We start from the raw sequence: 14535 nt of genomic DNA on the forward strand, positions 1-14535 counted from the left end.
CTGGTGACTCAAAGGTTGCTGGTTCGATTCCAGTACCGGCAGGAATATGACTGAGGTGTCCTTGAGCAAGGCATCTAACCCCCAATCGCTCCCCGGGCGCCACTCAAGGCTGCCCGCTGCTCCGGGTGTGTGTATCCACGTTTGCAGTGTGTGTGTGTTCACTACTCACTACTCTGCTCCTAATGTGTGTGCACTTACTTGGATGGGTTAAATGCAGAGGTCAAGTTCCAAGTATGGGTTACTATACTTGGCCATCACGTGTCACTTTCACTTTCACTTCACTTTCACTTTCACTTTCATTTTGTCTGGCAGAAGAAGCTACACCCAGACTATCCTCCCCTCTCAGTCAACACAAAATGGATTTATAAGATAAAATACACTGACCGACCAAAAACAAACGCTTAATGGTCTATGATTGGATCATTATTGCAGTGATTATTATGTTTCTAGCATGTTCTATGTTATCCAGTTTGTCTAACCCTAATAGATTGAGTGTGTAGCTTTTCATTGCTTAAACAATCATGTAAGATCATGGCCATATTCCAGGAGGACAATGTCAAGATTCATCAGACTCAAACTGTGTAAGAATGGTTGTGAGGAGCATGAAGAATCATTTTCACACATGAATTGATGCTCCTCTGAGTCCAGGCCTTAAAAACATATGGTAAGTCTGTGGGATGTGCTGGAGGAGACTTTACAGAGTGCTGGACTCTTGCATTGTCAATACAAGATCTTGACCAAAAATGTTTGCACCTCTTTTAATAGAAATAAATGTTGTGATGTTATTTCCATCAGTTGTTTGTCTTTGCGTTACGTCATCATTTCATAGAGTGGTGCAGGTATGACACACTTCGTAGGCCAAAACGTGGAAGCGAGTTGCATTTTACCACTTCCAGTTCCATCGTCCTGAAGTTGATGGGTTTTTTGAATGAGGTTTTGGTTGAATGGCTGAAATAAGGTCTGTGGTGAACACAAGCTCAAGACACTTTCACATTTTATTCTAAGACATAAAATACATCAGTATTACCCCACTCATGATGTGTTTTAAGCTGTTACGTGTCTTGAAAAAGGCGGTTGCTAACCAGTGCCTAATGGGACTACAGAAGCTGTCAAGGAGATTAAACGCCATCACGCTGAACAGGTCAACTTTTACAGCCTCATTATGCTCATAATTGTGCTCTTATAAACTATTATAACTTAAACGTTCTGGGAATTTTTTTTAGATAAGAACTGAAAGAGTTGTGGGAAGCTTAGTAAGTGGTGACGTTGAAGTCGTGGAACTGCGTTGTGGTTTGTTTATAGCCTACCTTTAGCTTTTTACTTCTGACGATTTAATTAGGCTTCAAAATTCATCAAAGTTGTGTTCATTTGTGATAATCATCTTGATGGACAAAACATGCAAGTATCATAAACTTTTGTTGACCACAGAGCTTGTTTTTAGCGGTAACCTAAAAGCCTATTTGAAAATCCTATTGGGTTTTTCTCGAAGGAACCAGCGTGATGCGAACTGCCGATTGGCCCACAAAGTGACGTCATACCTGCACCACTCTATTACTTCAGAAGCCCCTCTTCAGTGCTCTGCTGGCGCCGGCTCTGAGCTACTCACTGTTTCGTCTTCATTTTTCTGTTTTTTTGACATGTGGTAGTCAGTTTTAAGGTGCAATACTGCCACCTACTTGGCTGGAGTGTCGATCAGATTTTTACGATGTTATTGGATGGGTAACACTTTACAAAAACTAGTGCTGGGACAATAAATCGATGCATCGCGATTCGTGGATCGATTCCAATTTTTCCGGAATGCGTCGCAATTCTCTTGAATCGATTCTGACCTTAGTTTTTAACAGCAGATGGCGCTCTAGGCTAGTTTTTAACAGCAGATGGCACTTTAGGCTAGTTTTTAACAGCAGATGGCGCTCTAGGCTAGTTTGTTAACAGCAGATGGCGCTCTTGGCTAGTTTTTAACAGCAGATGGCGCTCTAGGCTAGTTTTTAACAGCATATGGCACTCTAGGCTAGTTTTTAACAGCAGATGGCGCTCTAGGCTAGTTTTTAACAGCAGATGGCGCTCTAGGCTAGTTTTTAACAGCATATGGAGCTCTAGGCTAGTTTTTAACAGCAGATGGCGCTCTAGGCTAGTTTTTAACAGCAGATGGCGCTCTAGGCTAGTTTTTAACCGCAATCTCAAATGCTCACGAAGAAGAGCGCAAAAAAGGCATTGGAAGCCAGCAGAGCACGTCTGTTTCTGAAGCACACAGTGCCATCTGCTGTTAAAAATTCAGAATCAATTCGAGAGAGAATCGCAATGCATTCGGAAAAAAATTGGAATCGATCCAGAATTATTTCTTCACGGAGCATCGGTTTATGGTCCCAGCCCTAACAAACATGTTCCATTAGTTAACTGCATTATTTACATGAACTAACAATGAAAAAAATTCTGTTAATAATAAATACAATGTTTATATATTTTTTTATTTATTATACCAATAAAATTATTTAATGAACCATTAACTAACCATGAACAGTTGTACTTTTAATAACAAATGTTAAAAGATTAATAAATTGGCCTACTGTAACAAATGTATTAGTCAATGTTAGTTAATGCATTAACATTAACTAATGGGAGCTTATTGTAAAGTTTTACCATTGTATGTGTAATATTAATATCAGTGTTTTCTTTTTTAAATATTAGCACTATAGTGCATCGCATTAGTGCCCCGTGGTAGAACTTGCCACCAGGATTCCAGGGTGTTTTGGCTAGTTACCAGGGTGTTGCTATGCAGTTACTAAAGTGTTCTAAATCGTTGTTGTTTTTTTTGGCACTGTGCTAAGTTGCTTTTTTTTATTATTACGTCTATCCGACGAAAATTGTAAATATGATAACTTCCAGTAGAATTAGCACACCTGACCTCAAAAAGCTGCATGATTTGATTGTACTACAGACGTGAATGATTCCTCAAATCACATCGCTTGTTGAGGAGAAGTGTGCTGTTACTATTCTTCAAAAAAGCTTTATTATTGTTCTCTATTAGGCAGTGCGTGAATCAGAAACCGATATATAGATATAAGCAGATTCCTCTCAGTCTGAAATGCTTTGCCAGCAGTGAACACACTCTGCAGGAGTCTCTTGAGGAATCTAAACACACACACACTCTCTCTCTCTCTCTCACACACAGAGCGGTTTCTACGCGTACATTTCACCGATGTAAATGAGAAACATCCCCCGTGTATTTATTTGATTTTAGTGGCAAGCTGCAAGCATGTCTTTCTAAGTTTTGACTGTTTTAAAGACCATAAGAGAATTAAATTGGCTGTTTCCTCGTTTTTTCTCTCCGCATTTGACGTGACAAGTCTTTTGAGCCTGGACTGATTTGGTCTGAAATCTGGCGCTCTGATGACGGTTGTTAGAATGGCTTCCATTGATGGTGGCAAATTATTCCGGCACTTCTTTCATGCGCAGAATTTTTGAAGTGCAATGTGCCAGAAACCATCTATACTCCGAATGTATTTATTGACTCACTTTCTCTGAGTGTTTGACTGCTTTTGAAGTGGTTTGTGGGGTGGTCATGTCTGTCTTTCACGGCTCCTGTTGAAGTTAAAGAAAAGGATCTTTGTGGTGTTATTTTGTGAAATGTCAAAACGACGATTTGAACATTTTGAAACACTTTAGCGTTTATCACGGCACTTCTGCTCTAAAGGAACTTGCTTATATCTGGCTTAGATCTCGTTATTCTGCTGGGTTTCCATACACACAAAAACAGACTCCCGTATGAAAAATACATCAATCTACTCCATTTATGTTTTGATCATCGTTCTGAACTTTTAATTTGACATTATTGCGAAGGGCACTTTTTTAAAAAGTGAGTTAAGAAACTCTTTAAGTACACTTTAGTAGTTTATTAATATTATATTATCTGTAGGTACAGTTTTTTAACTATACTTTTAGGATTTGGAGTACACTTAAAAGTACACTTTCGATACATTCGATACATTCAAACTTGTCATAAATTAATCATATATTTGAATGTATTTAAAATAAAAATATAAGGAAACTAGGGTTCTAGCACTTGGCGATGCTTTGGGTGTTTGCTTGTTCTATATGCTCACTACAGCATGAACATTTCCATTTCCCTAAACTACATTCCAGTGTATTTGTGCTCAATTATTTTTGTATGGTGTCCTGCAATAGCTATTGTGTAATGGAATTAAACAAATGTGACAGTAAAGTGAAACTTGAGCGTGTTGTGTTCACAAAGATCTTTACAAGCGAACCACAGTGTGTGTGCTGTGGACATCTGAGAGGGTCTGGGTTTGTTTAGCGCATTCACACACACACACACACACACACACACACACACACACACACACACACACACACACACACACACACACACACACATGCCAGAACTCATGCTCCGAGACCCCTGAAATTAATGCAAGTGTTGGCCAGAAGCTGACTGAAGTTGCCAAAAAGCAAACTTTAGCTTTTAACACTGTTCATAACAATGCAAGCAATTTATATCTATATACCTAAATACAAAGGCCATCTCAGGAACCGCACTCCAATGGTTCAGGTCTTACCTCTCAGGGTGTCCTGGAGGGGTGAGGTGTCTAAGTCTAACATCTAGCTACTGGAGTGCCTCAGGGCTCAGTGCTTGGACCACTGCTCTTCTCCATCTGCATGTCATCACTAGGATCTGTCATTGAGAAACCTGGATTTTTAACACTGTTCATGGAAAATGAAAATGCAAGCAATATATATCTGTGGTCAGTAGAATTTTTGTATTACTTTTATTCAGCAAGAATGCATTAAATTGATCAAAAGTGACAGTACTTGACTTGCTACAAAAGATTTCTATTTCAAATAACTGCTGTTCTTTTGAACTTTCTATTCATAACATATGAGAATGATTTCTGGAGGACCGTGTGACACTGAAGACTGGAGTAATGACGCTGAAAATTCAGCTTCGATCACAGGAATAACATTTTACAATATATACACATAGAAAATAGCTATTTTAAATTGTAATAATATTTCACAATATTACTAATAACATTTAAAATGAGTAAGTAATTGACTGGATTTGTATTATTTTTGTATGCTGAAGTATTATTTTTTGGAATACAAACCAACATCAAGGATATTTGTAATTTGAAAAATAGTTGTTACATTGCTTGGCAACCAAGTTGCAATGTTGCAACCGTAAATAACTTCTACTCTTAAATACTGTATATGCTTCTATATATAAACATGATATACTTCTAACTGAAATCTACAAAGACTGCGATTCAGTTTTCCAGAGTATTCTATCGTTTTTTGCCATGGAAGTTTTGCAGAATCTCTGGCGGTTGACACATTTCTACCGCCACATGGCCAGCATACAGACATCCTGACATCCTGTGCCCACAGCCATTAATATCTGCAGTTCATGTGAGAGACTGAGACTAATAATTTTGTCTATCAAGGCGGTAAATGTATTTTCATGCTGTTTAAATAAAAAAATTACATTCATTTTATGAAGAAAGTGACAGCTGCAATATCTCTCACTGTCTCTTCATGGAGATAAAGAATATTGAGTGTTCCTGAGGAGATAAAGTTGATTTATCATGTGAAATTGTGTGTGTGTGTGTGTGTGTGTGTGTGTGTGTGTGTGTGTGTGTGTGTGTGTGTGTGTGTGTGTGTGTGTGTGTGTGTGTGTGTGTGTGTGTGTGTGTGTGTGTGTGTGTGTGTGTGTGTGTGTGTGTGTGTGTGTGTGTGTGTATCATGGCACCAGGCCGCTGCTTTGACTGCAGGATTTAACTGAATACGATTTACTGCTCGGTTTGGCTTCAGTTTGCAAACTGCCTGTCTTTGAGTGTCTGTTTTGTTGGCAGCATTGTTTCCAATGGTTCTGGTGTGTGTGTTAGGGTTCTTTGGTTGTGTTTTTATTCATTCAGTTATTGGTTGTTTGTGTGTCTGGTCTGATGAATTGAGCGTTGCCTTCACATCCTCTCTGCGGTCGCAGGGCATGAAGTCATACAGTACTAACACACAAAACATTATAGAATGAAGTCTGTAAACAAGCACTGCTTCACTAAATATCAATTCCAAAATAAAAAAGCTTCCTCTTATGGGTCTTTTTTATGGGTTATGTAACGTAAATTCACTTATGGCTACTAGACTAATTTATTATGTCCTGTCCTGGAAAAAAGTCTACAAAAGTCACAGCCACAATGCAGGATTGCCAGGCAATTGCTTATGCAGTGGCTAAAGTGTTTCTTTAGCATGCTGCTAGTTGGTTTCTGGATGGTTTCTAAAGTGTTCTGGGGTGCATTTCCTATACAACAACTTAACTCATTACTTAACCACCATAATACAATGTATCGTTGTAGAAATAACTAGCCACTCAGAACTGCTTCATCATTTTACCCAGATTAAACTGCAAAGTGCCATGTTATTTTTTTGACTATTTTTTCTGCCAGAAGAAAATTGTAAGTAGCTTAAAAATAATTGACCATACAGGAAAGCGGTTTGGAAAATGAATGGATGGCTTAGAAAAATAACTGACCGTAGTACAAACAGTCCATGGCCAGTTTAAATAGTAACATATTTGAAACAGGTTATTCAATGAGAAAAAAATTTTAGGGGAGAATTGATTTAATCCATTTTGAATTTATTAAATAGTAAAGAGTGGGTGTTACATACCATAATGTGGCATTTTTCACATTCAATATTATCCAATAGCCCACATGAGCCGGAGGGACATAATGTCTGAAAAAATCAGCAAAACCAAGGACAGCAAGACCAAGAACGATAAAGAAAATCTCGATTTACTCTCCAAAATCCATTTCATGTTGACTTCAAACTGGGATAAAGATATTAACAACATCATGTTTTCTTAATAGATTGTGTTTGTGTGTTTCTAGGTGTGTGACCTGTCCTTTAGTTTGAAGAAGATGTTGATCAGACACAAACTGACCCATAATCCCAACAGACCCATGGCCGAATGCTCCCTGTGCCACAAGAAGTTCACCCGCAACGACTACCTCAAAGTCCATATGGAGAACGTCCACGGAGAGACAGAGGGATAGACAATCATACACTACACCTATACATATACACGTATTCACACAAGCCGTATAAAACCATGTATAAAAAGGTATATACAACACACAAGGGTATAGTTGAGTGGCCACACTCATTCCAATGATCTGTCCTATCTACATGTACAGAACCAGTTCATTTCCTTCTGACACATTATCACAAGTCTGATCAGTGTGATTAAATGGCATTTAATCATGACTGCAAATCAGATTCAGATTGGAGGCAAGCATGAAAATGTGCAATTGTATAGAGCTTCATGAACAAAGTATATCCATCATATTGATCCTTTTTCAATAGATGTTTGTCCGTTTGTATGTCAACATCAGTTGTTTCAGATTTCTCACAATTGTTGTACGATGTTGCGTGACCAAAGAACATGATGTGCCAATTTTCTACAACCTTGTTGAGAGTAAAGTTTGTTGATTTCAAATGTTGTTTGCGTTTAACTGTATTATTCAAGATTTATCATTTTATATTTTCAGCATTCAGGTTCACATAAGGTTTGTGTTTGATTGTCAGATTAACATCTTTTGACTCTTAAATTGGAAAGTTTGGATTTCATTTGGATGAATGAACGATTGAATCGCTGATATCACTAATCTGTTTGGTCTGTTTGTTGTTTTTTTTTAGGTAAATAATATTTTTTCTTGACCCTGACCTGTCCATCTGCAGGATACATGTTGCAGTGCTATATGGGATACAGTCGACAGTGCTTCTCCCCTGATCAGATTGGCTTTAGTTAATTATAAACATTCAGTTTTTGGTAAACTGTTGGTTTCTGAGGAATAGGATGTGCTTTGATACTTGATTAGACATGCTTGGTTGATGATTGTTTTCTAAAGCTGGTAAGCATTGGTTGTAGCATAATTAAAGCCTCAGTGTGGCTTTGGACAGAAAAGTAATTACTCATTAAGTCTGAGATCCAAAGCTAAATTCACAAACTCTACTTCTGATCTCTAGGAACAAAACTTTTAACAAAAATGCCCGGTACACACTGTATGGTTTTGGGCTGTCCCAGATGAAAGTTTCTGTGGCTGTGGCTCCTGAACGGTGGCTCTACATCGTACAGTGATTCAAAGACGGTCATTGTCACGGTCCTGAGACCAAATATAAAATGCGATCATTTTCTGACAGTGTCCGAAATTTATCATGATCATCTCACAGTGTGTTTGATGCTACGATCTAGGTCTACTTACTAGCCAATAAAATTCAACATGTAATGGCTGATCAAGACGATATGGTTCTAAAACTTAAAACTACTGACCTCAAGCTCCATTTGCAATATTTGCATGCCAAGTTTGCCTCTTATCCATGACTGCATCCATATTCTCCTCTTCCTTTTATAATCTGACCTTTTCTCTAAAATCAGAGGGCTCTCATTGGTTTATTGGAACGACCAACAAAAGATGTTGCTCCAGAAACATGACGTTTTACTGAGGCCAAAGTTGAAGCAGTTGTAGAAATCTGTTTCAGAATATCTGTCTTTTTATCTCAGACGTTTTCACATTAAGCTCTAGAGTCATCAGTTATGGCCCGTTCCCACCAAGAACGATAACTAAAATAACTATATTAGTGTCCACACCGGCGGACAATATCGTTCTGTTTTGTTGTCTGCCACTTTAAATGCTGGAGCTCTTTAAAACAGGATGTTTTCTGATTGGCTGTCAATGTTTTTGTCGTTCATCAGCTGGAAAAAAAATCGCTCTGAAAGTTATTCCGAAGATATTGTTTCTCTGTGGCGTTATCGTTATTGTTGTGGTGTGGCTATATCTTTATCGTTATCATCCTGGGTGTGAACTGGTGACCAGTCTTTTAACTCAGGTTGAATATTAAACTTCGGAGGTGTTTAATTCAGACTGAGCTTAAGAACTTAAGTCTCAAGTCTTATTTGATTTCCAGATTATTGGTCTTTAATTTTAGGGACAGACTAATTTTCTTTAATCATGTGGGAGTGATTTCTTGTTGGATAAAAAGTGTTGAGCTCGAAATGGTCCTCATCTAAATCATTATATATATATCCAGTATATATATTTGGGAATGAGCTGAATCCCAGCTGAGGATTTTGTCTTGCTCTCTTTTCAAATCATATCTTCTCACTTTTCTGGGCCAGGAGTGTAAGAGTTAATCAAGCTATAGGCTGAAATATTACCCAAAAATATTTGCACACAATCCTACATCTCTCGTCTCTCGTTTTTCTCCTCTGTTCCTTTCTTTTTTCAGTTTATTTCTATTGTCTAACCTTTTTCCTCCTCACTTGTAGTCACTTTTTTCTAGCATAAAAAAATCATAAAGTGCCAACTGAATATTTTTAGAAAACATCTGTACCATGGTAACATCCACAAGTGTTGCAGTCGAGACAAGTGAGTAGGTTGTGCCTGAGCCAAGACTGAGACCAGAAGAGGGTCGAGTCCAAGTCAAGACCGAGTCCAAATGCCCCCGAGTCCGTGACAAGACTCAACATGAACAGTGATGAACAGTGTTTATAGGAGGAAATCCTTGCATGAAGCCATTGCTGTCTAGAAACACATTACTGCACATCTAAATAGTCAGAAGAGCACCTGGATGTTCCACCAGGTGGGAAAATACTACTGGGAAAATAACCGGTGGACAGATGAAATTAAAGCTGAGAGTTTTGGGAAGCACAACACACCAACATCAAAACCTCATCCCAAGTGTGTAGCATGGTGGAGGAACCATCATAGTTTAGGTTGCTTTGCTGCCTCAGAACCTGGAAAGCTTGCTATCATTGACAGAAAAATGAATTCCCATGTTTATCGGGACATTTTGATGGAGAACGTAAGGTGATTTGTCTCAGCTAAACAGACATTGAGTAGATACAACAAGACAGTGACCCAAAGCACAGGGGAAATTCAGCAAACAGAATAGCTTGAACAGATGAAAACACTTTTTCTATAGCAGCCCAGAGTCCTGACCTCAACCTGATTGAGATGGTTTGGCATGACCTCAAGAGACCAATTCACACCAGACATCTCAAGAATATTGCAGAGCTGGAACAGTTTTGTTTAGAGGAGTGGTGCAAAATTCCTCCTGACCATTGAGCAGGATTGATCTGCAATTGCAGGAAGCTTTGGTTTCTTTGGCTATGTCTGTACAATGATTACTGGAGACTGCTGAGCAATTGTTTGCTACTTCATTTCAGAATTTGCAGCCCAAAAAAACTTGAGTAGTTGGCTATTTCACATTTTGTTCAGATGATCGTTTCCTATTCAGCATCGGCATTTCTCAGCCTAAATAAGCTGCAAAGTTGACCAGACTTTCAGTCAGAAGTCAAAAGTCTCTCTAGGACTAGGACGGCCGTGGTGTGAGAAGACAAAGTTCTTTCAAAGGACCGTTTACCATTTCCAAACCACTTCAGAGCGAGGACTGTTTCTCTCACACCCTTTCTACATTTCAATTCATCCTCAATCACAGAGTTTTGTACACACACGAGTGATTTACTCGGCATCATCTGCGTAGCCGGGAGGGCGTGTGTGTGTGAGAACGTCCTCTGTGGGTTTTTGAAGTGGCTTCTGAATCAGTATCTGCAGCATCCGTTCCAAACTGCGGGTTTCGTCTCTATCTCGCGTCTTCTTTTTATCTCTCCATGTCTCCTCAACCTTCCCAAAATGCATACACTGATGCCCCAATCCTGGCTGCATTCCCTCGGGAAAAGGGAGTTACCACAGCATCCCCACACATGAACATCCCGCTCCATGTCAACCCACGCTGGCATCCGAATCCACTCGCACACGCATGACCGCCGACTGCAAGAGCCTCCTGGAATCTTTTATTTTATCAGCGGTGATGGAGAACCAGTATCACAGAGTGTGTGTGTATATATACGTTTCTAATTATTCTCTTTATGAGTCCGCTGGTTTCCTGTTCCCCGTGTGTGTGTGTGTGTGTGGATGGTGACACTGGTCTCCACCCTGACTTCAGGAGTATCATTAACCTCTCACCGCACAACCCGGTCAGTCAGATGGGACCGCTGTCACCACAGTAACAGGTAGTGTGGGATGCCTTCCTAAACCCTCGGAATGTGAAGTATGGCTGTCCACATTGAGTCCTGTGGGTCGGGAATCTAAGGAAAAGAGCGTGTTTAATGTGTGTTTGCATGGAAAAACAGGGAGCGGTACCAAGAAGGGAAACCCAGGCCCACAACCACAGCGAGGAAGAGAAAAGGAGGCGATAAATCAAGAAGGGGACAATTTAGCTGTAACCTGAGAGCTGAAGCCCCTAGTGGCAGGATAAACAATGACAGGTTCATTTAGCAGACAGAATGTGTGTGTGAGCTTCACAATGCTTATTCTACTATTATAAAACAGATAGTTATGCCTCTAACATCTGATTGCTTATCAAAAGGAGAGAGGACGTTCATCTAGATTAAGTGATGAGTTGTTTACTTTCATTAATAACATTTTCATTAACGGATTACATATTGGTCTAGATGACATTGTTCTTTCTTTCTACCATTTAAAATCTGATAAGTTTCATTTTACAATGGTCAATTGGAAAAAGTATTGGTATTTTTAGATAATTAATCTTTTCTAAAAAATATTTTTAGAAACTTTTTTTTTTTATCTGTCACTTTTGATTTACTGATCTAAAAGAGAAATAATAATCACTGATGTTAGTTAATTTTTTTACTTTTGTTTTATCATATTGATTTATAAAATCAATGACACATGTCCCCTACTGGGTTACAGTATTTTTACAACAGTTATACACAAAATATCCGTGATTTATCAGTTACTGTAAATGTATGTATAACCAATATTAAAGATTTTTTTGATATGTAATAGCAAAGAGCATGCACAGTAAATATTTTTTAAGGACAAAGTGACTAAAGTAATTATTTTCAATAAGGACCGGTGACTTCAGAACTGCAATGAGAACTTTACCAGAAGTTGTTTTATGCAAATGAGCAGTGATAACATTTGGTGACTACCAATGGGAGTGCTGGCCTTGTGATCTGTTGCCTGAAACGGTTGGATACTGAAGATGAACAGTATAGCGACTCGCCACAATTGCGCTAGTCCCAAAAGTTGTTTTTTTCCCATAGGGATTTAAAAAAATGAGTACTTGGTCAAGTGTTATAAGCCATGAACCAGGACTATTCATTTTAAAATGTTGAATATATATATATATATATATATATATATATATATATATATATATATATATATATATATATATATATGGGTGATTCTGCAACTACATGTACTTTTAAGTCCCAGCAGTGAAATTTTAGATTTATGTTAAAATTTGTCATTTGATGTTTCATAAATATATTCACAGTGCCATTACACACATTGACAAAAAATATAATTACTGATTAATGTGATTAAATATAATATTATGATGCATGTATAGCTCAAAACCCACACCTGTGGTCTCAATGTTGAGATACATAAAATAAGCTAATTTAATTACAATTTGACATAATTTCAAATGGAATTGTTTAATATACAGATTAATTTACAGCATCTTAAAATTCTTTGTATTATTAATTGATAATTTGTATGATTTTTTTTAACTAAATATGCCTGTCCCACACTATTGAGTCCTTACCGCAACAATGAAAAAAAGCTTTTATTATGAAATGTTATCGAACACAAACAAGTCTAGTTTCTATGGAAACAGAAATTATCACTTGAGCACATTGCTGACAGACTGGGCCACTCACTCACAAGATACCAAAAAAATCAGGTAAACATCATCTTTTCTGCTCTAGTATTTATAGTGCGTCCTTACCATTCAGCTTAATAATTGTGTATTTTGAACTACATTTTAAAAATAAATGTGTATTACTGTTGAATTCATGTATATTAAGATGCTAAGATTCAAAACTAATGTGGTAGGCCTTGCTAGCTGCCAATTAGCTAAAATATTAGGAAAAATGTCATTTCCGCAACATGTCTTTACCGCAGCAAATTTAGGTGTTGCGGTAAATACCTTGTGTTGCGGTAGAAACAAATTCAAGGTTTACTGTATACTAAATTACAAATATTCAGTATATTATTAGTACTGAAGTATATATTAGTATATATACTAGTATACATGCCATTTTTTAGCCCTAGATTTTAACATTGTGTCCTTACCGACACAAGATGTCATTACCGCAGCACTGCTCTATTTATATAAGTATATACGTTTTTGGCAAAATAAGCATATATCCACACATTTCAGTATTTTGAGTGTGTAAAGATATCGTCTGGATTACATAATTCGGAGTGCTTATGGGAAGTGGGCGAAGCTAAAGATTGTGTGTGTGTGTGTGTGTGTGTGTGTGTGTGTGTGTGTGTGTGTGTGTGTGTGTGTGTGTGTGTGTGTGTGTGTGTGTGTGTGTGTGTGTGTGTGTGTGTGTGTGTGTGTGTGTGTGCGCATTAAGTGTGGTCAGACATAATAGCTGAATGAAAGCTATAGTTCTCAGGTCTCCTCATTACCTCTACATCAACGTTCTACTCCTCAGATCTTCCCAAACAAAAACATTGCTTCAAACATGTCTGCTAAGACAATTACATCAGCAGAGACATCAAGAACACACACTGCTAGTGTCCTTCATCCAAACCATTCTTAAGGCATTTTCTCCATGGCTCTACGTCAAGCCAAAGCAAACATTTATCCTGACGTTTTCCTATGGCTGTGTGATTTTACAGTGCCTCCAAGTCTAGCCAACTATCGGGGAAATTTGTGAATTTTTCTCACTCAGATCCATTTTCTTCTCATAAAGAGGTGGAAGCTTGATTACCGTCTTTTATGAACTAGACAGATTTGAGTAAGTTACTTGAATTTTTCATGTTTTATCTCTCATGACTTGGGTTGCCAGGCCAAACACATAATCCCACAGTCGGAATTCCATACTTTCATCCTTCTGTAAAAGAAAACATAGCGTATTGGAGTTCTGTCCCTCGTACCCTCATCAGGACGCCCACGGGGAACACGCGGCCAGCCCGCCGCTCTGAGGATTATTAGTGGTTGCTGGAGAGCCCGACATTCCCGTTCTGAGGGGATTCCAACTACAAAGAGCAACAATTTAATTCCACTCTCTTGGTACGTCTCCAGTGAACGCAGGGCGGTTTATCCTAAACCTACAAACACATTTCATAACGTTCCCCCACAATAAGGGTAGACATAGAGAGAGAGAGCATGTGTTTAAAAATGTCAAATGGGAATTCCAAAAAACAGCCAAATGGGGAAAGTGATAGAAACACGTTGATTGAATTTATAATATGACTCCGGTAAAGGCAAAAAGGAGAAATGGACACATCAGCGGAGCGTATGGTGCAAAACCTTCAGGTCTGTCAGCACACACATCACAAAACATCACAAAGTATATTAGCACTCCACCACAAACCTGTCCGCACTTCACACACACACGTGCATGAACGTATAGCCTTTCACACACCGAGCTGTCCTCGCTCTACAGATGAATGTTGACAGAAAAACACACAG

At 38.4% G+C, this 14535-nt stretch overlaps 1 protein-coding gene across 1 annotated transcript in view; it reads left to right on the forward strand.

Moving 5' to 3' along the window:
* prdm5 (PR domain containing 5) overlaps nt 1-7510 on the forward strand; it is a 90889-nt gene extending 83379 nt beyond the window's left edge. Inside the window, exon 16 of the mRNA XM_077224942.1 lies at nt 6903-7510. Within this exon, the coding sequence (XP_077081057.1) occupies nt 6903-7067 (165 nt within the window). The 3' untranslated portion in view covers nt 7068-7510. The remainder of the gene's footprint in view (nt 1-6902) is intronic.
* Nucleotides 7511-14535: the final 7025 nt, after the last annotated feature.

The sequence above is a fragment of the Siphateles boraxobius genome, unplaced genomic scaffold (assembly GCF_051911475.1).
Source record: "Siphateles boraxobius isolate OS27281-9 unplaced genomic scaffold, OSU_SipBor_1 94, whole genome shotgun sequence".
NCBI lineage: Eukaryota > Metazoa > Chordata > Actinopteri > Cypriniformes > Leuciscidae > Siphateles > Siphateles boraxobius.